The sequence below is a fragment of the Peromyscus californicus genome, unplaced genomic scaffold (assembly GCF_007827085.1).
Source record: "Peromyscus californicus insignis strain IS unplaced genomic scaffold, ASM782708v3 Scaffold_20__1_contigs__length_68692818, whole genome shotgun sequence".
In the NCBI taxonomy this organism is placed as follows: Eukaryota; Metazoa; Chordata; class Mammalia; order Rodentia; family Cricetidae; genus Peromyscus; species Peromyscus californicus.
In genome coordinates, this window is record NW_026294503.1 from 63,088,070 (window position 1) to 63,112,689 (window position 24,620).

General features: G+C 43.2%; 1 protein-coding gene across 1 annotated transcript; it reads right to left on the reverse strand.

Annotated features, from left to right (window-relative positions):
- Positions 1 to 22,767: 22,767 nt before the first annotated feature.
- Positions 22,768 to 23,685, reverse strand: LOC128116334 (olfactory receptor 8S1-like). The gene has a single exon (XM_052747508.1). The coding sequence runs from the start codon at positions 23,683 to 23,685 to the stop codon at positions 22,768 to 22,770; it is 918 nt and encodes a 305-aa protein (XP_052603468.1).
- Positions 23,686 to 24,620: the final 935 nt, after the last annotated feature.

The window sequence follows — 24,620 nt, forward strand, 5'->3', positions numbered from 1 at the left end:
TGGAACCTCCAGCTCGGGCCCCACTCCTCTCTCTCCAAACCCTACCCTCTCATAAAAAAAAAAAACACCAAAAGTCCAGGTTCCTCCCTTGGGGCTGCCAGCCACTCAAGACCACACCTACAGGGTATTTAAGCCCCCTCCTCTGGACCGACCACGTGATTTCTTCTGCTCCCTTCCCCCACCTCACCTCTGGGGGCTGGAAAGGTCACCCAGGAGTGCTTTGCCCAATAAACCTCATCTTTTACTTTTAATTTGGCTTGATCTGGCTTACTGCATTGGTGGAGAAACCTACTATGGGGTACAAATACCTTTCATCTTGGTGCATTAGCCAGGAAGAGTTGAGCTTCCCCAGCTGGTCTCCTGGCCTTGTGAAAAGCCACTCTTCTTTTTATCTCCCCTCTGATCAACTCTTGGGCTTGGGTAAGTCACCCATTTCCAAACCAAAGCCTTTATAATTCTAGGACCTCTTCTGAGTCTAGACTCCATCTGGGTCAAAGACTTTCGGGGGTTCCTGCCAGGATGAGGCTGTGCAGGGCAACCCCAACCCATTTCTGGAGCAGAGACCATCTCTGTTCTGTGGAGTCCTTTGTGCAGGAGAAGGTTCTGCACAAAGACAGCTCCCACACCCACCCTCTAGACCCCAGACTATAACACTGGACACATTGCCATAGGCTTTGGTCTTGCAAAAAAAACTTGGAAATGGGTAACTGCTGATCCACACCTGATCTTCAATCACCCCTGGGTTGTCTACTGTGAAATTTATCCAAATTGGGGCTGTCTCATACCATAGGACAAATGATTTGAGCTCCCTTATCCAGGGTTTCGAGCTTTGCACTCCCACCCATCTCCTGTTCTCCTGTCTACCTGTCTCTCATGTCTCCACTCCGAGATTCCCTTTCACTCTCTCTCCCCATCCCCCAATAAACCTCTTGCACTAACTCTGCTGTTCCTGGTGTGTTCTCTGAGTGGCACACCCTGGCAGGGCCCACAAAAAGGTCCCCACTCTGCCTTTTTACTCACTAGGCTCTCCTAGCATTTGGTCTGGCCATGTGGGGATTCTTCTTGTTGCAGATCCATTCTCTTAGCCTGTTTCTGTCTGCTCTCCCACCCTATCAGGATGGAACTCTACCCGCCCACTCTACCCGTGACAGATCCGTTCTCTTTGTCTAGTTCTGTCTGCTCTCCCACCCTAAACTGTGTAAATGTCCCATCCTTGCGTTTGTTACAACATGGGAGTCAGAGCCAGAGAGACTGGCTGCTTTGTGCCCAGGACATGGCTGCTCGCTCCCTTCTCCCAACAGCCTGGGAGAACCACACCTTAAGCTCTAGCCCATTATATTCTCCCCATGGCTCTGGCTCTTTTGGCCTACAGACCCACATTCCAAAGTCTCTAAGGATCTATTTCCTCACTCATAAAAAATCTTTTATTCCTATGGTTTCTTACATGCTGCTCTATACTTTAAGCTCTTATTTCAGGGTTTATAAGTTGCTCATCTGGAATGGTTTTAAAGTCTATATAATTTGTAATAGAGTCTGTTTTCATGGAAAGTTTTGTTTGTCTTGCTGTTAGAGAAGTTCTGTCCATTTTGTATGTATGTATGGATCTGTGCCTGTATATATTCTTGTGGACATAGGAGTCATACAGAATTACATCAGGTGTGTAACTGTATGTGGCCACTGCATGCTTGTTTCTGACTGGTCTTGGATGCCTGAGTTCCATGTGACTTGGTAATAGCTCAGCTGTTACTACTGTAACTAGCTACCTGGGCTCAAAGTTTGCCTCTGAGCTTTCTGGCCACTGAATCTGATGTAATGACAGAGACTCATATGTCATTTGGGTATGCATAATATTAAAGTTATTTTATGCTGTTCTACCTTAAGAAAAAAAAAACAGCTAAGGAATAGGGTATGGTTAAAAATCTGCAACAAAACGTTAACTTAAAACATGTAACTCATAATTGGAACTGATCTGGAAACAACACATGGTCTGCCACTATCTTAATTAAGTATAGCCATGTGGGCAATCACCATTTTGACTAAGGCTGGAGAAGAGGGATGTCATGTGACTTCACCACCATCTTGATTAAAGGTGACTACATGGAGTGGGCCTACCAAGGAGACAACAGGTCTCCAAGATATTTTGGATTAGGATGGATTTTTGTATGATAATTCCTGTCCTGTCCTGAAAACAAGGCTTATGAAAAATAGGATGTAAAACAATGTTGCTTTAACGAGGTATTAAAGCTGCATCTCCATGCATTCATGTACAGAGACGTATCTTGCTGGCAGCCAGACTTTGTATCATAAGAGTAATCCACTTGGTATTGATTTTAGAGACACTGAATGGTTTACACTGTTGAAACTTGATTTTGCCTTCTAGAGATACTGAATTATTTACACTGTTGAAACTTGGTTTTGTCTTCTAGAGATACTGAATTGTTTACACTGTTGAAACTTGGTTTTGCCTTCTAGAGATACTGAATTGTTTACACTGTTGAAACTTGGTTTTGTCTTCTAGAGATACTGAATTGTTTACACTGCTGAAACTTGGTTTTGCCTTCTACAAATTATGATTATACTCTATGTCTTCATTCTTGAAATAAAAATTTAGGACAGCTGAGCGCCAGAGGCTGAGGTATTCCCATCTCATGATGCAGCAAGATAGTGACCCAAGCAGCCTGGCAAAGAGTCTCTCCTTACCTAAGGTCTGTTCAGGCTAACAGAGACTGATTTAGGAACGTATGTCTAACTTCCTTGCTTTTCAGAAAATGTTATTTTTTTAAGGCTAATCTTAACATGGATAAATCTATAAAATCCTAATCTTATAAGACATACAAATTAACCATAAGTCATCTCATAAAGGATCAATTTCTTTGCTATGTTCAAATTTAGCTTATATACATGTTTTCAAAGTTAAGCCTAAAACAAGTAACTAAAAAATAAACATTTGTCTAGTTTAGATATCTCTAACAGATAATGGTCCTCAAAAGCTTCAGAGATCTGAGAATATGGCATTTAAAATGTTTAATAAAAAAGCTTTCCATGATAGAGACATGCCAGCTCCTGGAAGCACCCCATCTCCTCCAAATAAGATGGATGGGTGCAGAAGAACTTCCATCTGGAGCTTGTTTTAAAAGTAGCAAATCCAGTCATGGAGTGGAAAACACTGCCTTTCACTTCAACTGCTGCCAAGACCCTGTCCAGACTGTGGACAAGCAGGACACTGGGGAATCGATTGCCCCGCTTTGCCAAGACAAGGTAGGCCGGTCTCCCCAAATTCCTACTCCACAGGAAAATCTGTCAGATCTCCTGGATCTAGCATGTGAAGACTGATACTGTCCTGGGACCTCTGTCCCCAGTGACCATGGAGGAACCCTGGGTAGCTGTCTAGGTAGCCAGTAAGTCCCTGCCATTTTTAATACATTTGGAAGCTACTTCATTTCTGCTTACTCAGGTGAAATTTATCCTTCTTAGATCTGATGGTGTTTGATGACTAGGATACTGATAGCTTTACCAGTTTAACAGCTCTTCCCCAGACACCCCCACCCCAAGGCTACACCACTTTGGTAGTTTATTGGTTCATAAGTTTCTTATTAAAATACAGACAGGCTTGCCTTGCTCACAGGCTTTATGATAAAGGATAAACAGGTTCAGATGTAACCTTCCATTAAGGTATGTAAAGATATTTCAGACTTCTGTCCCCTTTCTATGCTATTACTACACTGGAACTTCAGAGGTTCAGAGTTTTAGCATTGAAAAATGGAGTTCTGATAAACGGATAGAGCACAGTCCAAAGCTCAAGATTTTAAATTTCCTCTGGTTGTCTTCTGTTGCTTGCTCTGCAGCTGCGGTCCCACGGTCTCTGATTCCAGGGTCAGGGGGTGAGTAGATGCAGAACCAATGACACAGGCTCTGGGAGGTTTTAAGCAATCTCTTTTATTAAATAAAGGACTGAGGTATTTACGTGTGTGCTTTTTGGTGGGCTCTGCTTCCAGCTGCTGTGGTGTTTCCTGGTTGGCTCTGGGTCATATGTCAACAGTGGTCATCTTGAGGGTCCAGTTTCAGGGTCCTCTGGGCCAGGATACTACTGAGCATGTCAGAGCTCTTTATTAGCTTAAGGCATAGCCCAGTGCTTTAGGCCTTATCCACCTCAGTCTTATAAGTATAGACTTAAAGGTGTGTTTCACCTGGCTAAAATCAAGCTCTCTAGACATAGGGAAAATATTCATGCCTTTTAACCCCTTTGCTATGACACCAACGTGTAAATCTGTTCCAGCTGTTTTTACAGGCACCTACATGTTCCTGGGGAAAGAGTGCTGCTACTGTATCAAGAAATCTGGCCTGGTGGAAACTAATATCAGTCTCTAGAGCCCCTGTTTGACTCCACCCATCTTCAAGCCTGTATTCTACAGGTCCACTCCTCCTGCAAGACATGTGCCAAGGCCAACTCATAGGGGGACCTCCAGATATGCCAACCCTTTAACCAGCTCCTAGGACACCAAGTGGGCAAGGACTGGCAGGTTGACTTTACCCACATGCCCACTCATAAAAATCTCTGCTATCTCCTAACTCTTGTTGACACCTTTGCAGAATGGATAGAGGCATTGCCCATCTCCAGCAGATGTGGTGGCTCAGGTACTCCTTGAACACATCATCCCTCAATTTGGCATGCCACAGAACATCCGAATGGACAATGGTCCAGTCTTCACTTCCAGGGTCACTGGGCTCATCTGAAGCCCTCAACATCTCCTGGAGACTCCATGTCCTCTCAAGCTCCTGGAACATCAGTGCTGATACCACCTCTCCAGGCTCAAGCAGGCACCTATCCAACATAAATGGTCTGTCCAGAAGCTGGGACCCTCCACCCTCAGTTTTCCAAATTGTCCCAATGAAGGTCCTATTGCTCTTCTGCATTGCTCATTCATCTTTGTCAGTACAACCAGGGCACATCTCCATTCCATTCTCACTGGCAATCTCCACTCTACCCATGGCTAGCCCCATTCATAGGGCCTGTGATAACAGCCTATTTTTTCCTCCTAGCAACTTGCCTTCTCCACTGTCTCAAGAAAGAGATAGATGCCTGGGGTCTCCAGGATGGCAGTTAATCAGATGCTTCTTCACCTACGCCTCCTGCTGAGTGTGAGCCCACCCACTCCTGACTCACCTTCCCCATGTCATCCCATGCCAACAGGAAGTAGCCAGACTTGAACCAGTGCCCATATATCCAAGAAGGTTGGGATGTTGGGCTGGAACCTCCAGCTCAGCCCCACTCCTCTTTCTGCAAACCCCAACTTCTCATAAAAAAAAAAAAACCACCAAAAATCCAGACTCCTCCCCCAGGGCTGCTAGCGGCTTAAGACCATGCCTGCAGGGTATTTAAGCCCCCTCTTCTGGACTGGTCATGGGATTTCTCCTGCTCCCTTTTCCCATCTCACCTCTGGGGGCTGGAAAGATCACCCAGGAGTACTTTGCCCAAAAAACCTGGTCTTTCACTTTTAATTCAGCTTGATCTGGATTACTGTGTTGGAGAAACCTACTATCGGGGTACGAATACCTTTCACATATCATTAATATATTATCACAGCTATAGTTATTTATTACTTTTGTCTTCTAATCTTTATACTGGAGTTATAAGTGGTTTAAATGCCATAACTACAGCGTTAGGGCAACCTAATCTTACTGGTTGTTATCTTTGCCAGTGAATTTGTGTGTTCATATATTGATGTTGTTTAAATTTTCAGCTTAGAAATTAAAACTTGAAAAATCCTTAAGCACATCCTGGAAGGCTAGTCTAGTGATGATAAATTTCCTCAGCTTTTGTTTTCTAGGTAGGGCTTTATCTCTTCTTCATTTCTGAAAGACAGACTTTCTGGGTAGAGCAGTTTCTGTTAATTGGCTCTCCTCACTCACCTCAAGAGTGTGGAATACCCCATTCCACCCTCAATACATCATTTGTCCTGCAGGGAATCTACTGACCTCTGTCTGGAAGTTCTTTTGTATATGATGGGTTTCTTCTCTTATTTCCCTCAATACTGCAGTGTTTGATTATTGAAAGGTTGGTGATAATGTATATTAGTGAAATTTTCTTTGGATTGAAGCTTCTTGGGGACCTTTGGAGCCTCATGTCCCTGAATGTCCTCATCTGCCCAGACTTCGGAAGGTTTGAGCCATTATTTTCTTTAAATGGGCATTGTCCTCCTTTCTCTCACTCTGTCTTCTATAATCCTACGATGGGAACTCTCTTGAGGCTAACCTGTAATCCCTGTAGTATTCACGTGCTCCTTACACCATATCTGAGCTGCTCTGCCATGCCTTACCACCATGGTGCACTAAGTCCTCTAAAACAAAGAGGAAAAAGAAGCATTTCCCCTTTAAGTTGCTACCATCACTCATTACATCACAGGGATGGTGTAACTGATACAGAAAATGAGTACCAAGTGAGCAGGGTTGTTGCTGCAACTAAATCTGATCATTCAGCCTTAGGCCTTTGGAACTGGTTTGCAGAAAGCGTTTGGAAGAGTTTGGAGAGGCAGACTAGAGACGCCCTAGAATTCTGTGAGTGGAACTTGAGGGGACGTTCTGGTGGTAGTTCAGATGAGCAGAATTCTAGTAGAATTGCAGTCAATGGGGGGAGGGCAACTCATGAGGTTTCATATGGGAAAAGGAGTCATAGTTGGTCTCTTTTTTACTCTTTACTCTTTGGGGGCCCACCATCCAGCTCCCTGTTAATCACATGGTCATTTATTCTTTCTTATGAATGTCCAGCCTTAGCTTGGCTTGTGTCTAGCCAGCTTTTCTTAAATTATCCCATCTATCTTTTGGCTATGGGCTTATACCTTTCTTTACTTCTTACCCAGTGGCTGGTTGTGTAGCTGGGTGGCTGGCCCCTGGAGTCCTCCTCTCCTTCTCCTTTCGCTCCCTGATCTTCTCTTCCTAGATGTCTCCTCCTAATTATTCTCTCTGCCTGCCAGCCCCACCTGTCCTTTCTCCTGCTTTTCTACTGGCTATTCAGCTCTTTAGTAGACCAATCAGGTGTTTTAGACACAGCTTCACAGAGTTAAACAAATGCTACACATCTTTGCATCATTAAACAAATGTTCCACACATAAACAAATGAAACACATCTTCAACTAAGATTCCACGAAGACTCTATTGGGAATTGGACTAGAAGACATTCATGTTACATCTGGGCAAAGAATTTGTCTACATTTTCCCCATGTCCTAAAAACTGGAGTGAGGCTAATTCAAAAGCATCAGGCTAATTAATGTGACAGAGGACATTTCAAGATAGGATAGTGTTCAGGATAAGACATGTTTGCTCCTGGATGTTTTTATCCTGGCTTACAGTGAGAATTGAGGGCAAAAGGGAGAAAGAGCAGAAAGATTTGTAAATGTGCAATTTGACCCCAGAAGGAGTTCATTTGAAGTTGTAGATACACAAAATACCAGCTGGGTGTGGTGGTACACACCTTTAATCTCTTCACTTGGGAGGCTGATGTAAAAAGATCATGATTCCATCCTGGATTACACAACAAGACCCTCTTCAAAAATAATGATTGCTAAAACCACAAACAAAGGGTCATAGTTGTTAGAGAAATTAGTGTTGCTAGAGAGAAATTGAGCGCTTTCCCCGGGTCACTGGGAAAGGCATCTTGAAAGCATTTGAAGAATCGGTGATAAACCACCTTTCAAGGTTAAAACTCCAACTCATGTAAAAGACTTCACACAGGGTGACGGTGGCACACACCTTTAATCCCAGCACTCGGGAGGCAGAGACAGGTGGATCTCTGTGAGTTTGAGGCCAGCCTGGTCTACAGAACGAGATCCAGAACAGGTACCAAAACTACACAGAGAAACCCTGTCTCAAAAAAACAAAAAACAAAAAAAAAAAAAGAAAAAAAGACTTCACTTTGAGAAGAGATTGTCTCTACAGCAGGTTGCAGACATAGACCACCCAGGGAAAGTTCCTGGGATCATCCCAGACAAACATCACTGTTTTCAGTTCAGGAGGGCCTGGCCACTGCTCAGGCCTGTTGCAGCACTTACATTTTCTAGGTGGTGCTGAGTTGACAGTCACGCACGGTGATACAGCATTATGGGAGCTCCCACTGAGGTTTCTCAGGAAAGCCCGAGAGGCAAAGCATTGTATACCAGAGTCAGGTTCCTTCTAGGGGTCTTTGAGAGGTATTGGTGAAATTATTAAGGCCACTCCACGTAGTTAAAAGGAGATTTATGTAATGGCGTAACTTACAAATGAAGGGATAGGTAGGTCGCGGGGTCTGGGGAAGGTGTATCGAAGTCCAACAGTGTTCTCTGGAGCTCTGCTTGGCCCACCTCCACCGTCCAAGGTCCTGGAACAGAGAGAGCACTTGCTCATCCAGATCTCGGGTCTCCAGGCGCCTCCCTTGGCCCCGCCTTGTAGGCGTGACAGTTGCCGAAGTCTCAATGGGGGTTGGAACTTCCAGATCAAAGCTGGAATGGCTACCCACTACAGAGAGGGATAGCCATGAAGCTGTGACCAGGAAGCCTAAGTTGCAATGGATTCCTCAGGATGCTGAAGAAGCCATCTGCCAAGGGAAACTGCAGACACTGAGTGGAACCAGCCCAAGAGCGAGGTCATTTAGGATGCAAATGACAAGGCTGTAAGGAGTAGGGGCTGCCAAAGCCTTTTGGAGCTCAGATGATACCACTATGTGCCCCAGATGCTGGACATGCAGATCTAGAATGTAACGTTTGCCCTGCTGGGTGTGTCTTAATCTTGCTCTGGTTTCATCTCTCCTCTCTGTGACCCCATTTCTTTCTTTTGAAAGGGTGAAGGTTAATTTTCAATGCAACTTGACTAGGTTTAGTCTCACCTAGGTGACATAATTCTGATACTTCTGGGTTCTTATGAGTGGTCTTTCCAAAGGTTATCTATGGAGAGACTCACCCTGAATATGGGTGGACCCATCCCGTAGCCTGGGTTCACAGAATGAATTAAAGGGGAGGAAGAGAAGGAGACTAGAATTCATCTTCTGACCCACGGCTGCAGACACAATGCAACCACCGGTCTCATACTCCCACTGCCACGCCTTCCCATCATGATGGACTGTACGTTCAAACTTTAAGCCAAAATAAACCTTTCTCTCCTTAAGTTGATGTTGTTAGGTATTTGGCAACAGAAAAGCATCTGGGACAGTTAATATGGAATATTTAACCTAGTAAATATAAAATGTCAGGAAAACACTAAGATGTAGACATATGCAGGAACTTTCTGAATTGGTCTCTAGCGTCTGAGGAAATAATGTTAACACTGGCAAAGGGGTCCCATATAATTAACAAGCTTCTGTACAGGAAAGGAAACAAGTGAAGAGGCAACCCGCAGAATCAGAGAAAATCTTTGCTAGCGACACAGCAAACAGATTCGTAGCCAGAGTATATAAAGGACTCAAAAAACACTAAACAACAAGAAACTCAACAACCCAATCAATAAATAGGCCAATGAAATAAACAAACGAGTCTCACAAGATGAAGTACAAATGGCCCATTAACATATAAAAATGTTCAATCTCACAGGTCATCAGTTAATGCAAATTAACACTACACCGAGACTCTATCTCACCCAGTCAAAATGGTCAGAAAAGAAGTAACAGATGTTGGTAGGATGTGACAAGGGGAACGAACCCACACTCACCACTGGCGGGAGTGTAAAGCGGTCCCGCCACTAGGGAAGTCAGGAAGGAGGTTTTTAGAAAACTAAAAGTAGATCTACCATAAGACTGAGCTGTTCCCTCCTGGGTGTTTACCCAAAGAACTCCCCATCAGCATATCACAGAGACCCTTCACACCAAAGCTTGCTATGGAGCCAACTTAGGCATCCATCAACAGAGGAATGGCCTGGGAAAATGTCATGTGTGTATACAAGGCAATTTTTTCAGCCATAAAGAAAATGGATGCAACTAGTAAGAATCATATTATGCAAATCAAGCCAGTCTAGGACAAATCTGCATTATTCTCTGGAATGTGTTTCCTGGATTTATACGGATATGTAAGATCACATGTGTATACCAAACAGAGGAAACAAAACAGGCTAGCGGAACAAAGAGGATGAGGAAGAAGAGGAAGAGGGTTGGGATAAACTCAAAGTACTAATATACTGTATGCAACCCAGTGCTGTGTACATACATAATGAACAAAAGTAAACAGTTTCCCTCTTTTCTATTTTCTGGAATGTAGCGTGTACAACACGTGCTATTCTCTCTTAAAGGACCAACAGAATTCACCAAGACCATGTATGTCTGAAACGTTCTTGTTTGATTCATTTTATGAAAGGTGTTTCTAACTACAAGTTCAATACAAGTGTTCTGTTTTCCTTCACTGAACTTGGATACTGTGGCTCTTTCAAGGAATGTGGCTACCTCATCTAAGTTACCAAATTAATAAGCACAGAGGTGTATATATAGCAATCTGACTTCTTTCCCCTGAAGGCCTGAAGTTCATGGTATGATTTTTATTTTTAAATTTGCTGCCTTGTTATAAGTTTAAGATGACATCATATCTCATCAAATGATTAGTGTACCCTGATAAAAAAATGTTTTTTCCTAGTGTTGACTCAAGCTTCATGCATGAGGATTAGGTTAAATGGATGGATCTCACTGGTGTTGACATCCACTTCCCAACCAACTCTCTGTGGCTGCCACATGTTCACTAGTGGGGAGTGTATTTCGGTGTCCACCTACAGCTGTGACTTTGTGCTCCTTGTCATGCCTGTAGGCTTTTGTCCCACTTATTTTTGAAGCTGTAACTTTAGATCACACACATTTAGATTGTGTATGATGACCTTTCTTCCTGAAAGTCTTCTTTAGTTCGAAGAATACTTTGGAAATTTGGCACAGATGAGTCACTTTTCTTTATTCTTCCATGACATATCTTTCTATATCACTTTTCCTTTAATACATGATACTCTTAAATTTTTCTTTTTATAGAAAGTATACAGTGGAGTTTTCCTTTTAGTTTGGTTTAATCATAGCTACCTTAGCCTGTGTTTAGTAGTTGTCTGGAGAGCTACCATACGCATTTGAAAATAATCCGATGTCATTCTGACAAGCGTATCATTTGAGTAGTGTGACCCTTACCTCTGTTTTTCTGTGTGTGGCTCGGTCCTTCCTCCCGGTCCCCGGGTGCCTTTCTTATCACACGTAGTCTTTGTACGTGAAAGTTCACACATACATACTTCCCTTTAACCAGACTTTGAGGTGCAACGTGTCCAAAGGCTTCCTTTACCTTCATTCCCTTCATCCTCATATTCTTCATTTATTTATGCACATCCAAGGTACGAGCCTTCATCATACTCCATCTAAGTAGGGAACTCCATCTGATCCTCTCGGTCAAGTTGGGTTATGGCAACACGCTTTCTGGTATTTTGTCTGCTGAGGTCTGAGCTCTGCCTTACCTCTGAGGATTATTTTCACTGTGTCGCTTTTCAGATCCCCTCCCGTTGTCTTTTTGCTTCCACCTGCTGATGAGGGAGATGTGATGTCTACAGGGAGACCCTCACCCGCCTTTGTTTCTTCACGTCTCTGAGGGGAAAAACTGGCAGCAGGGTGTGAACCTCCCTCTGTCTGGGGCCTCAAGGGCTTTGCATTCTCTCATTCATCCGCATTCAGCCTACAGGAATTATTATTTTTTTAATATGTGCCTATTTTTTCCAATTGATTTGGATGGCTTTGGATGGCATCTGTCTTAGTGAAGCCACCCCCTGCCAGGGACTGTCTTTATCTAGATTTTAAGTTCATTATTTGCATTTTAACCTGAGTTGTCTTATATGCTTACGAGCATGTGTTGATTTCCTAAGTGCCTGGTCAGTTTCTAGTTACAGTGATAAGTGACCATCTTTCCACCTTTCTACAGTTCTAGGCTAATGCCGGATGCTCGCTCTTTATCATTTATTTTATGGTTTCTTCATATCTAAAATTAACTTTGCTGTTTATTTTAAATACCCGAGAAGTCAGGCCTTTATCAAATTATGAAAATATTGTTAGGATTATTTATTTATTAAGAGGTTACCTCCACAGAACGTATCACCAGACTGAGAAGAGGACAGACTATTTGAGCTTGAAGGTAAGTGGAGGAGCTGGGTCAAACAAAGACAAAGACACAATAATAAGATGTTACACATGGGAAATCAAAGACATGTGTGGCATTAAGAGATGCCAAATCTACTAATCATGGGCTTAGAAGGAGGCACCTCTCATTTCAATGGCACAAAAAATAGTCTCAATAAAATCTGGAAATGGGGTTAGGGATTTAGCGGTAGAGCGCTTGCCTAGCAAGCACAAGGCCCTGGGTTTGGTCCTCAGCTCTGGGGGGAAAAAAAGAAAAAGAAAAAGAAAAAGAGAAAAAAATCTGGAAATGTCCCAGAGTTATAGAAAGAGACGCAAACCCAGATACAGGAGATATTTAGAACATCAGTCTAGAAAAACATCTCCTCTCCTCATATTACAGTTAAGATACTAAACATAGGAGATACATTGAAAGAGGAAAATATACTCATAGATGGCAAAAAAAAGCAAAATAGTATATTACCAAATTCTCCACATTTGACAAAACAGCATTATTAAAATATAATTTACATCCATAACTATGACCTTGAAAGGTACAAGTGGTTTTTAGTAGGTTCACACAGCTGTACAATAATGGCCACCTTCGTCATAAGTCATTATCAATCATTACCAATTTCTTTCCCCTCTCCCCACGTACCTTCTCCTTCCCACCCCAAAGTTCAATAAAGTAATTTATCCGCTTCCTATTTCTATGTATTTGTCTCTTCTGGCTTCCCCCACCTGCCACCAGCCCACCTAACAGTAATTACATACCCTTTTTGCAATATCTCCCCACCTGACTCAGGCTTTGGGTAACACCTCCTACTTTGTTCTTCTGCGATAAGCGAATGTATGTATTTGTGTGTGTGTGTGTGTGTGTGTGTGTGTGTATCACATTTTCTTCATCTTTTAATGCATTGTAAAATATCTACATTGATTCCATGTCTTAACTATTATGAACAGCACACCAATAAATTTAAGGACATGATGAAATTTAATCTGGCCTTCAAAGAGAAGAAAATCTCATCATTTGGGACAAAATCAATGAACTTGCAGAATACCGTGCTGAGATAAACTAGGCCCAGAAAAATAAAGTATCTGAAATCTAAACAGCTGATGTCATAAATGTTCTCAGTCAGTTTCTATCACTATACCGAATACCTGAGATGACATCACGAAGGTAAATGCTTAGTTTGCCTCATGGTTTTAGAGAGGTTTCAGTACATGAATGATATGACCAATGTGGCTTGGGGCCTGCTATGAGGCAGCACATCGTGCGGGAACCATGTGATAGAGCAAATCCAGACAGCTCATGGCCAGAAAAAAAAAAGGAGAAAAGACAGTCAAGCCCCACCCCATGTCTCCTTCAAAGGACTGTCCCTACTGATTGATCAGAGGACCTCTCACCATACTCCAAAGATTCTACCATCTCCAATAGCACCTCTCCAGAGAACAGAATTTAGTACATAGGCCTTGAAGGACATTTAGGATCCAAACTTTAGGGGCTGGGAGTGCAGCCCAGTGGTAGAGCTCTTATCTAGCACATGACAAGGTTTTGATCTGCAGCATTAAGAAAATCAAGATCCAACATATAGAGCAGATTTAGGAAGTAGAAAGGTAATTGCCAGAGGCAAGGCAATTAAAGGGTAGAAAGGGTTGAAGATGCTGGTCATGGGACACATAACTATAGATAACTAAGTTACTGTTATACAGCATGGCCTATAGCTAGCTGTGATGGCTAGTTTTTGTTGTCAACTTGACTACATCTGGAATGAACTAAAACCCACGTGCTGAGTGCAAGGAATCTGTCAGTTGGCCTGGTCTAGCTGCCTTGAGAGGCATATGTGGTGATGTTTTGTTTGTGATCTAACAAATAAAGCTTGCCTGAGGATCAGAGTACGGGAGCTAAGCCACTAGTTAGCCATAGAGGCCAGGCAGTGGAGGCACACACCTTTAATCCCAAGGGAGGCAGAGGCAGACGGATCTCTGTGAGTTCAAGGCCACCCTGGGCTACACAATATTGATCCAGTCTAAAGGAGAAACAGAGCCAGGCAGTGGTGGCACACGCCTTTGATCCCAGCACTAGGGAGGTGGAGACAGGAAGTGATGTGGCTGGGTGGAGAGAGGAATATACGGTGGGAGGAGACAGGAGCTCAGTCCCTTTCAGGCTGAGGATTCCTAGAGGTAAGAAGTCTTTCTAGTGGTTGCCGCTCTGCTTCTCTGATCTTCAGCTTTCACTCTGATATCTGACTCTGGGTTTTTATTATTAAGAACAATTAGAATTCGTGCTACAGGCATGTGTCATGGGGCACTTTGTGTGCCTTTCAGTTCCTAAGAACCCAAGGCACCCCCTCAAACAGTGAAGTATTCAGGCCACTGCTGTGGGATGTTCTGTATGGCAAATGTGTTGCTGATTGGTCAATAAATAAAACACTGATTGGTCATTGGCTAGGCAGGAAGTATAGGCAGGACAAGGAGGAGAATAAAGCTGGGAAGTGGAAGGCTGAGTCAGAGAGACACTGCCAGCCGCCACAATGACAAGCAGCATGTGAAGATGCCGGTAAGCCACGAGCCATGTGGCAAGGTATAGATGAATGGAAATGGATTAATTTAAGCTGTAAGAACAGTTAGCAAGAAGCCTGCCACGGCCATACAGTTTGTAATCAATATAAGTCTCTGTGTTTACTTGGTTGGGTATGAGCAGCTGTGGGACTGGCAGGTGAGAGAGATTTGTCCTGAGTGTGGGTCAGGCAGGAAAACTCTAGCTACAAATGGCACCCAACGTGTTGGCAAGAGTTTCCACCTAAAACCTGAGAAAAAAGATTCTAAAACGGAGCTAAAAACAGTTCCTAATTGTCTCTCTCAAATGAGTGGCAGCTGCCGGTTTGAGCTACTTGTGGGTTCCTAGCTGCGCGATCGACCTGCCGTATGGTGGGAAGGAGGCCTCTGCAAGTGGCACATTAAGCTGCGTGGTGGATTTAGCCTTTGTTAGTACAAAACAAAAAAAGAGGTTTCTGGGCTACACGCTGCTTGGATAAAAGCATAGACCCACGATAGCTCCCAAAGCTGGCGGTAAATGTTGGGAAGCTGAGGTGGGCAGAGCCAGCAGCCACAGCTGCTGCAGTTTAAAGCAATAGATTCACAATAAGACAGATTCGGATGTAATAGCTTACAATGTGTGTAAAATATACGTAGGCTTGAAAGAGACAAAAAAGGTGATATATAGTTATATAAACAAATACATAGTTTTAAAAAATAAAGTCTTTAAAGAGACAGTAAAATTAATATAAAAAATAAGCCACGTAAAGGTGAATATTACACAGAGAATCTGGATTGTGTTGTCTTTGGGATTTTTAACTGCAGAAAAACATTTGATAGTAAAAGCTGTTGAGTTATGCCAAAATGTATATTTTAAAGGTACCTTGACTTCAAAATTTGGATATAAGGATATGTTGCTTTGGAAAGGAAACTCTGCTTTTGTTCCGACAGAAAGCCAAAGGCTATGTATTTGTTCCAGATTAAGATACATCAGGTTTGACCAGCCAAGACCCCCTGAAAGGTCTCCAATGACATCATGGCCCAGATAATCTAACATCCAGAATGGTTTGAAGGCAACTGGCTCAGACAATACAGTCTCATGGACTATTCCATAATCCTAAAATTTTCTTTGTGTCCCCATAAGATACAGTGCCCCCCTCCAGCAGGAAGTAGTAAGAGAAGCTATGCCCAAATTCCCAAATTATATGTAATTTTACTTTGTTAAGGTTAAAACCTTCCTTTTTGGAAAAAAAAAAAGCGGGGGAAGTGCTGTGGGATGTTCTGTATGGCAAGTGTGTTGCTCTGATTGGTCAATAAATAAAACACTGATTGGTCATTGGCTAGGCAGGAAGTATAGGCAGGACAAGGAGGAGAATAAAGCTGGGAAGTGGAAGGCTGAGTCAGAGAGACACTGCCAGCCGCCACAATGACAAACAGCATGTGAAGATGCCGGTAAGCCACGAGCCATGTGGCAAGGTATAGATGAATGGAAATGGATTAATTTAAGCTGTAAGAACAGTTAGCAAGAAGCCTGCCACGGCCATACAGTTTGTAATCAATATAAGTCTCTGTGTTTACTTGGTTGGGTCTGAGCAGCTGTGGGACTGGCAGGTGAGAGAGATTTGTCCTGAGTGTGGGCCAGGCAGGAAAACTCTAGCTACAGAGACACAAGCACCACCTGCACCAATTGGAAGAAGAGCAGCCTCCCCCTGAACAGCCCTCTCCAGCAACACCAGCAGATCACATAGACACAAGTGCCACCCACACTAGTTGGAAGAACAGGGACAGACAACCCACACCAGTTGGAAGAACAGAGCCCATAGGCACAAGTAAAGCCCACACCAGCCAGAAGAACTGGACAATACGCTAGATCTAGGCACCAAACCCCCATAAACCTCAGCTGAGACAACCCTACTCAACCTGACAATCAGCCAATCACCAGAACTCTTAGCCATTCAGGGCAAAAGAAAATAAAGGAAACAGACAATAAAGGGACAAAAGACCCAACCAACAAAGACATCACAAGAATCAATACCTGTTCCTATAATTATCCCAAACCAGCCTGATTTTTCATACAACTCAAGGACCACGTTCCCAAAGATGACACTGCCCACAGTGAGCTGGGACCTTCCATATCAGCCATCAGTCAAGAAAATGTCCCACAGGCTTGCTTACAGGCCAGTCCACTGGAGGCATTTTCTCAACCGAGGTTCCCTCTGCCCAAATGACCCTAGACTTTGTAAAGTTGATGCAAATTTAGCTAGCACAAAGCATTTTCCAGACACAGCAGGCCATGTGCACATATAAACTCACAGAGACAGTAAGCACATGTGTAACACCTGTTCAGTCTCAAACCAGACAAAATCCCTACACAAAGGAGAGGAAGTGGGCACAAAGTCCCATCCTAGTCAAAAGTTAGTCTCAAATGTAGCTTTGGCTGTCCTGGAACTTGCTCTGTAGACCAGGCTGGCCTTGAACTCATAGAGATCCACCTGCCTCTGCCTCCTGAGTGCTGGGATTAAAGATGTGCACCACCACTGCCTGGCTTTAGTTTTTCTTTAATGGATTATCATCCGGTATATCAACCACAGTCCAAGGCAGGCCCCATGCTCAGAAGTAGTTTGCCAAAACAAATCAGACTCTGTGTTTTAATAGCTTTTTTTCTTTTCTTTTTAGGAGAGAGGATGAACATTAAATTGGGTTGATAGGGATGGGGAAGGATCTGGGAGGAGTTGGGGAATGAAAAGGATTATGATAAAATATACAATGTAAGATGGGTGTGGTGGCATGAACCTTTAATCCCAGCACTCAAGAGACAGAGGCAGGTCGATCTCTGTGAGCTCAAGGCCTGCCAGGTCTACAAAGGGAGTTTCAGGATAGCTGAGCTATTTAGAGAGACCCTATTTCAAACAAACAAACAAAATAATGTGTGTAGTTCTCAAAGAGTGAATAAAAAGTAAAAGCACTTTGGAATAAGTCTAATAAAGGAATTAAATGACATCTACAATGAAAATTTTAAGACACTAAAGAAAAAAATTGAAGGTACTAAAAGATGGAGAAATTTTCCATGCCCATGGATTGTGGGAATGGTTATATTACTGAAAGCAGTCCAAAAGTTCAAAGCAATCCACATTAAGATTCTAATGAAATTTCCTCACAGAACTAGAGAAAATAATCCTAAAATCCTTATGGGAGTGTAAGGACCGCAAATAACCAGGGAAAACTTAAATAGATAAAGTATGATAAAGTTATCACAATATCTGATCTCAAATTATACCTCTGAGTCATAATTAAAAAACCCAGACAGACATGTTGATCAATTTACAGAGTAGAAGTCTCAAAAATAAACCCACATACCTACAATCACTTAATTTTTCATGAGTATGTCAACAGTATACATTAGAAAGAAGTCTTTAGCAAGTGGCACAGGGAAAACTGGTTATTAGCATGTAGAGGAATAAAACTAGACCCATATATCTCACCCTACACACACACACACACACACACACACACACACATCAACTCAAAATCAAAGATTTTAATATTAGACCCGAAGCTTTGAAATCGTTGGAGAAAAATTGACAAAGCCCTTCCAAATGTGGGCGTAGACAAAGACATTCTGAAGATGGACACAACTCACAAAATAATCCAAAGCCTTGAAAAATGGAATTACACGAAATTATAAAGCTTCTGCATAGTAAAATAAACAGTTGTCAGGTTGAAGAAACAGCCTACAGACTGGGAAAGTATGCTAACTGTGCATTTGGCATATGAAGTACAGAAAATAAACTCTAGAAAACAAATACGCCAATCAATAGCTGTGCTAAATAGTTCTCAAAGAAGAAAACGAACAGCCAATCAATATTTGAAAAAGTATACAAAAAAAAAAAACTCAGCCATCGGGGAAATTCCAGTTAAAACTTCATTGAGATGGTTTCTCACCCCAGTCAGAATGGCTGTCATCAAGAACATAAATGATGAAAGAGAGTGCTTGCTGCTCTTGCAGAAGACCCAAGTTCAGTTCCCAGCATCCATATCGGTCCACTCACAGCATCTGTAAGTCTGGCTCCAGGGTATCCAATGCCCTCTTCCATAGGCAACACACACACACACACACACACACACACACACACACACACACACACACAGGAAAACGAATCTTTAAAAAAGAAAGAACAAATGCGGACAGGATGTGAGTAAAGAGGAGTCTTATACCCAACTGATGGGATATAAGTTGTGCAGCCACTATGCAAATCAGTGTAGAGGGTCCTCAAAATGCTAAAAGTAGCATTACTATATGACCCAGCTATCCCATTCCTGGTAGTCAGCCAAAGGACTCTACCTCCTATCACAGAGATATTTGCACATCCATGTTTATTGCTGTTCTGGTCACAACAGCTAAGAAAAGGAGCCAGCCTAGATATCTCTCAACAGGTGCACGGCCAGAGAAGGAGAGGTGCATGGGCACAATGAAAGCTTATTCATCTATAAAGAAATGAAGCTATTCCATCCGCAGGAAGATGGGTGGAACTGCAATGTCAAGGTGAGTGAAATAAACCAGACTTGTGTTAGGATTATTTCACCGGAAAACTCTTAGTTCTGATAAACATTTTTAATAAAGTCACAGGACTTGAAATTGCCACACAATTATCAATAGCCTTCCTGTATGCCAATAATAAACCCACCAAGAAAGTAACGTGTTCTCACCTATGCAGAGCCTGAATTTAAATGTGTAGATGGTTGTTCAGTGGGTGTGGCTGTGAAGGACAAGAAACTAGAAGAGGAGCCATGAAACTGGAAAAGGAGATGTTAAAAGTGAAAAAAGAGAGGGCGACAGAATTCGTGGGGCTTTAAAGCAGAAGGGAGGGATTGATGAGATAGCTCAGCAGGTAGACGCTCTTGCCAGCTTGCCCAACACCTTGAGTTTGGTCCCAGGAAACCACATGGTAGAAAGAGAGAAGGGACTTGCAATGGCCCTCTCCGTGAGTGCACACACAAACCAAATACGGAAGTGAATGTAAGAATTTCAAAAGAAAAAGAAAGCAAAGGGGATGTTTTGGGAAGAATAGGGAGCAGGGAGGAGAGGGGTGGGGAGAGCCGTGGGGGAGGGGAAAAAGTTAAGAACAAAGTGTAATGAAATGCTGTGATGAAACGTGTTGCTATGTGTGCTAACTGAAAAACAATTAACAGGAAAAATAAATTAAGCTTTTATACTCTAAGGAGGGTAAATGCAGCAACTGAACAATAGAACTCATACTATATAACTCATTGTTCATAAGGAAAGAACTCATGTGATCATTTCAATGAATTTATTTTTATTGAGAACATACTTCTTGTGTATCTCCTCTACACAGCAGTAAAAAAAAAAAAAAAGACAAATAATCCTTGATCTCAATAGAAGCAGAAAAACCTTTGGTAAAGTCTCCTCCCAGTTCTTCACAAACTATGATTAAAACAGAGTTCTTCTGATAAGGTGTTCATTCAAAAACAAAGCAAAACCATTATCTATGATGCTGAAACATGAGCAACTTTCTAATCAATCTTAAGTACAAGAAAGCAATTCTCAAGGTCCTGGCCACTAAATTAACTTGAAAATGGGATGCATAAAAGTATATAAAAATTATTTCCCTTCAAGATGAAATAATTAAAAGTACTTTAAAAATTCAATAGTACCTATGAATAAGATACTAGAACTAGGAATACAGTTCAAAAACATAATAAAAAATGTACTAAATACCACAGCAGCCTATATACCGGAAATATTCAAGTGGTAAGTGTGCTTGACACTTGTAACAACAGCCAACAAAAGCCGTGTGTACTCTTCACCGAGAGCAACTGCAGATGTCCTGGGGACCAGCCGGGCTGCGGCTGCGGTGTGACTGAGCTCATGGGCTGGAATGAGGCTGGCCAGGGAGAGACTGACATTTGTACAGCAGACATATTGATGTAATTATGATTTGGAAAGGGTAGGCATGCTGAGAACTCACCACAAATATACTTTCAGCTTCCCGACCCATAACTTCCACACTTAAAATACATTTATTGGACAATAAACAGAGGAAAGTATTTTTTTAAGTTTCATCTATGTGTACTGCATTCACAGCATTTCACCACCACCCCCTCAACACTTCTCCCAGGAACACCTCTCACATCCACCAACGCCCTCTCAAACTCATGGCCTCTTTTTCTCTAAACATTACTGTTACACAAAGGAATGTCCAGATACAACCTGCTCAGTTGATTTAGTGTTGTGTGACTCATGTGTCTGTGTGTCTGTTTCTATGACTGACCACTTGGTGTCAGATAACCGTGTAGAGAGCGCATCCCTGGAGAAGACTGAGATTCCCCCGGCAGCCATTTATTAGCTCTTCATTTACTATTTCAGCATTCTTTAAATGTTAGTGAAGATACAAGAAAGTGTCCTGGGGGCTTTGTTTTGTGGTGTCCTCTCTCTCTCTCTCTCTCTCTCTCTCTCTCTCTCTCTCTCTCTCTCTCTCTCTCTCTCTCCTCTCTTCCCTCCCTTCTCTTTGTGTATTTGTGTATATGTGTCCTTTTCTTTTATTCTGTTGGAATTTATGTTCTTTGCTGCTGGGGGTGGGGAAGGTAACGACTGACAGCTTGTAAATAAGTCAAAACAAAAAAAAGCAATTTCAGAAAGAAACCATTTTTGACCACAATAATTTAATCTATACAACTCTCCAAACTCTTATAGTTAATAGTACACAATCTAAGGCATCTTTCCTGAAATTCTGTCACTTTCTTCTGGGTTTGTGACACAGATTCTGCCCATCACCTACTGGGTCATTGACAATCTCACAGTGTGACACTTTGACACCATGCGGGCTGATTGACAGAGATGTTTGTCTAGCAAAGTGAATAATTTCTCATCATCAGTCCCCTCATGGATAGGGTGGTTTGGCCATTGAGCAAACAACCTAAAGTAGGTGTGTTAACTGTAGCCTATGGACATGGCTGGGTCCAGAAGCAACTTCAGATGTCCCAACTGTCCTCAGATGTCTATGTGTATATGTCTATTGCGGTACCCATGTAGCTTTTAAATTCTTTTTTTTTGAAAATGACAAAATCTAATCCCCACTTAAAATAATAGAAAACAGTGATGGACATGAAGATTACAATTCATTAATTGAGTCCAGGATCGCAGGAAGAATCCATTATCAATATGGTAATGAAAACAGGTTTTGGTCCGTTTGGCTCAAAATTTCAACCCCATCACTTACCTCTCCGAGACAGTTTTCTCTTCTTTAGAGTAGGGATAACTGAAACATTCACTCAATGCATTTGTTGTGATAGTTGAAATGGGGTGGTGTATGTAAATAGTGTATGACATAATGTGAAATTCATGTTTGTGTTTCTGGCCTTTGAAGGAGAAAGTCTGGGATAACTCCCGTGATCGATCCTACAGCAGAGGCTCTCGCACACATTGGCTGCAGGTGAAAGACAGATCATTTCGTCCTACAATCTCTCCTCAAGTTTCAAATTCCTCTCAGAGCGAATGATCTACCATTGGCCCTGCGCTCTCTACTCTGCTACCTCCCCGATCAAAGGAGTGAATGCCAACCAGGGTTGGGGGGGGGACTTGGAGACACCACGATGAATGGTCTCTCTGATGCCACTCTGAACATGTCGTCTAGTTTCTGGAAGAATGAGGAAGACAGACTGAGAAGAAGACAACAGTGTCTACTAGACGGTGTATAACGACTAAATACAGTACTTCACAAGAGAAATTGTATGTCTTATCCTCTGAGTGTGGCCAAACGGGGGCCATCCCAAGCAAGTCACTCTCTGCCTTTTGAAGTCCCTTTAAGAAAAAGAAGTGAGGAGCCGGGCTGTGGTGGCGCACGCCTTTAATCCCAGCACTCGGGAGGCAGAGCCAGGTGGATCTCTGTGAGTTCGAGGCCAGCCTGGACTACCAAGTGAGTTCCAGGAAAGGCGCAAAGCTACACAGAGAAACCCTGTCTCGAAAAACCAAAAAAAAAAAAAAAAAAAAAAAAAAAAAAAAAAAAAAAAAGAAAAAGAAGTGAGGATTTGTGGAGACGAAGCTCTCCAGGTACTCTCGACGTCCAGGCACTATTTAACAGAGTTCTACCCACTACCCCATCACTCTGGTTTTTAACCATTATTTAAAACACTACAAATATTTTCTTAGCATCCGTCTGACAGACGCCTTCACCTCCTTGTTCTTCAGGCTGTAGATGAGGGGGTTCAGCATGGGGGTGATGACACTGTACTGCAAAGAGAAGACCAGCTCTTGAACGGATCCTGAATTTGGCATGAGATAGCGGAGTAACCCTGAGCCGTAAAAGAAGCTCACTGCCGTGAGGTGGGACGAACAGGTAGAAAAGGCCTTGCTTCTCCCGGAGGTGGAGCTGATGCCCAGGATGGTGAGCAGGATGCGAATGTATGAGAAGAGTATGAGGAGGAAGTTTCCAAAGAAGTGGATGAAGCTGGAGCAGAGGAGGGTGGTGAAGCTCGCGGACACGTCAGAGCAAGACAACGGGTAGAGAGAGGGCAGCTCACAGAGGAAGTGGTGGATATTCTGAGCCTCACAGAAATCTAAATTCAGAGCCACGAGGATATTGATGAGAGCATCCAGAAAGGCCAGGCCCCAGGAGCCCCACACCAGCCCCGCACACAGCTGTCTGCTCATCACTTGACTGTAGAGCAGAGGAGAGCTGATGGCCACATAGCGGTCATAGGCCATGGCGGCCAGTAGGCAGGACTCGGTACCTCCAGTGGCAAACACGAAGAAGACCTGAGCCAGGCAGCCCTCCACCGAGATGCTCTTCTTCACAGAGAGGAGGTTCTCCAACAGCTTGGGCACCGTGACAGAGGAGTGGCAGAGGTCCAGGAAGGACAGTTGTCCCAGGAAGAAGTACATGGGCATGTGGAGGTGGGAGTCAGTCTTGACTGCCAGGAGCAGCAGCAGGTTCCCCACGAGGGTCAGAAGATAAATCACCAGGAAGAGCATGAAGAGGAGGGCCTGCGTCTGGGCGTCACCAGGCAACCCGAGGAGGATGAACTCCAGGACCGTGCTGTGGTTCCTCATCTCCCTCAACATTTCTTCCGAAATGTGAGAGATAAAATGGTGGCGCCTCTTCTTACGCCTAACAAACGTGTGAGTGTCTGTCCCTCTTTCTGAGTCTCACGCCACTTAAAACTAACGCTGAGAAATAATGATTAACTTGCCTAGGTCACTGGAGCAGGGCCTCGGCGCCTCTGCAGATCACAGGGAGGATGGGAAACTCTCCCTCGGACACAAAGGCCAGAGTGAAAATCTTACAAGGACGTTTTCAGGTGGGACAACTTGGAAGCTGTGCTCTGTCTGGAATCAGGGGTGATGTGTTTGAGCTTTGTGAAATTTACGGGATTAAAGTCATCATTTTTTTTTTTTAATCTGGAGCTGCAATTTCCCGGTTTTCAGTGGAAACGCGTCTGAGACTGTCGTCACTGTGTGCTTGGCTATTGTCACAAGTCGGTACAGTACGAGTGGCCCTTTTCCCAAAAGGACCTGTCTGGAGGAACATTTTCGGAAGGGGACACAGAAGCGTAGCTAGCTCTGTGAATGGCTCAAAGTGGCTCGAAGTGTATTATCTCTAAATAAAAATAAAGCGTTGATGAGTGAATGGGCCCAGGAACGGCTCAGGAGGGAACAGCCTGTAGCTCTGCTTCTCAGAGTGCTGGCCTTGTTAGGGACCAGCGAGGGGTTTTACAGCCATGGCTTGCGTTAGAGCAGGTGTAGCAAAGGACAAAAGTCTGTCAACTGGAAAGATCTGTCCCCTGCTCCGTACTACCACAGACCTCGGAGCTCCAACTAGCAGGCACACGGATAGTTCCATGTGTGGCTACTTACTGCACCTAGTGTGTTTGGATTTCTTTACGAATCACAGGTTTCCCTGAGTCTACCACCGACGTCCTCATCTACCCCACCCCATACCTGCACGGCTTTCTCCTACTAGCCTACCTGAACCTGTAGATCGCATC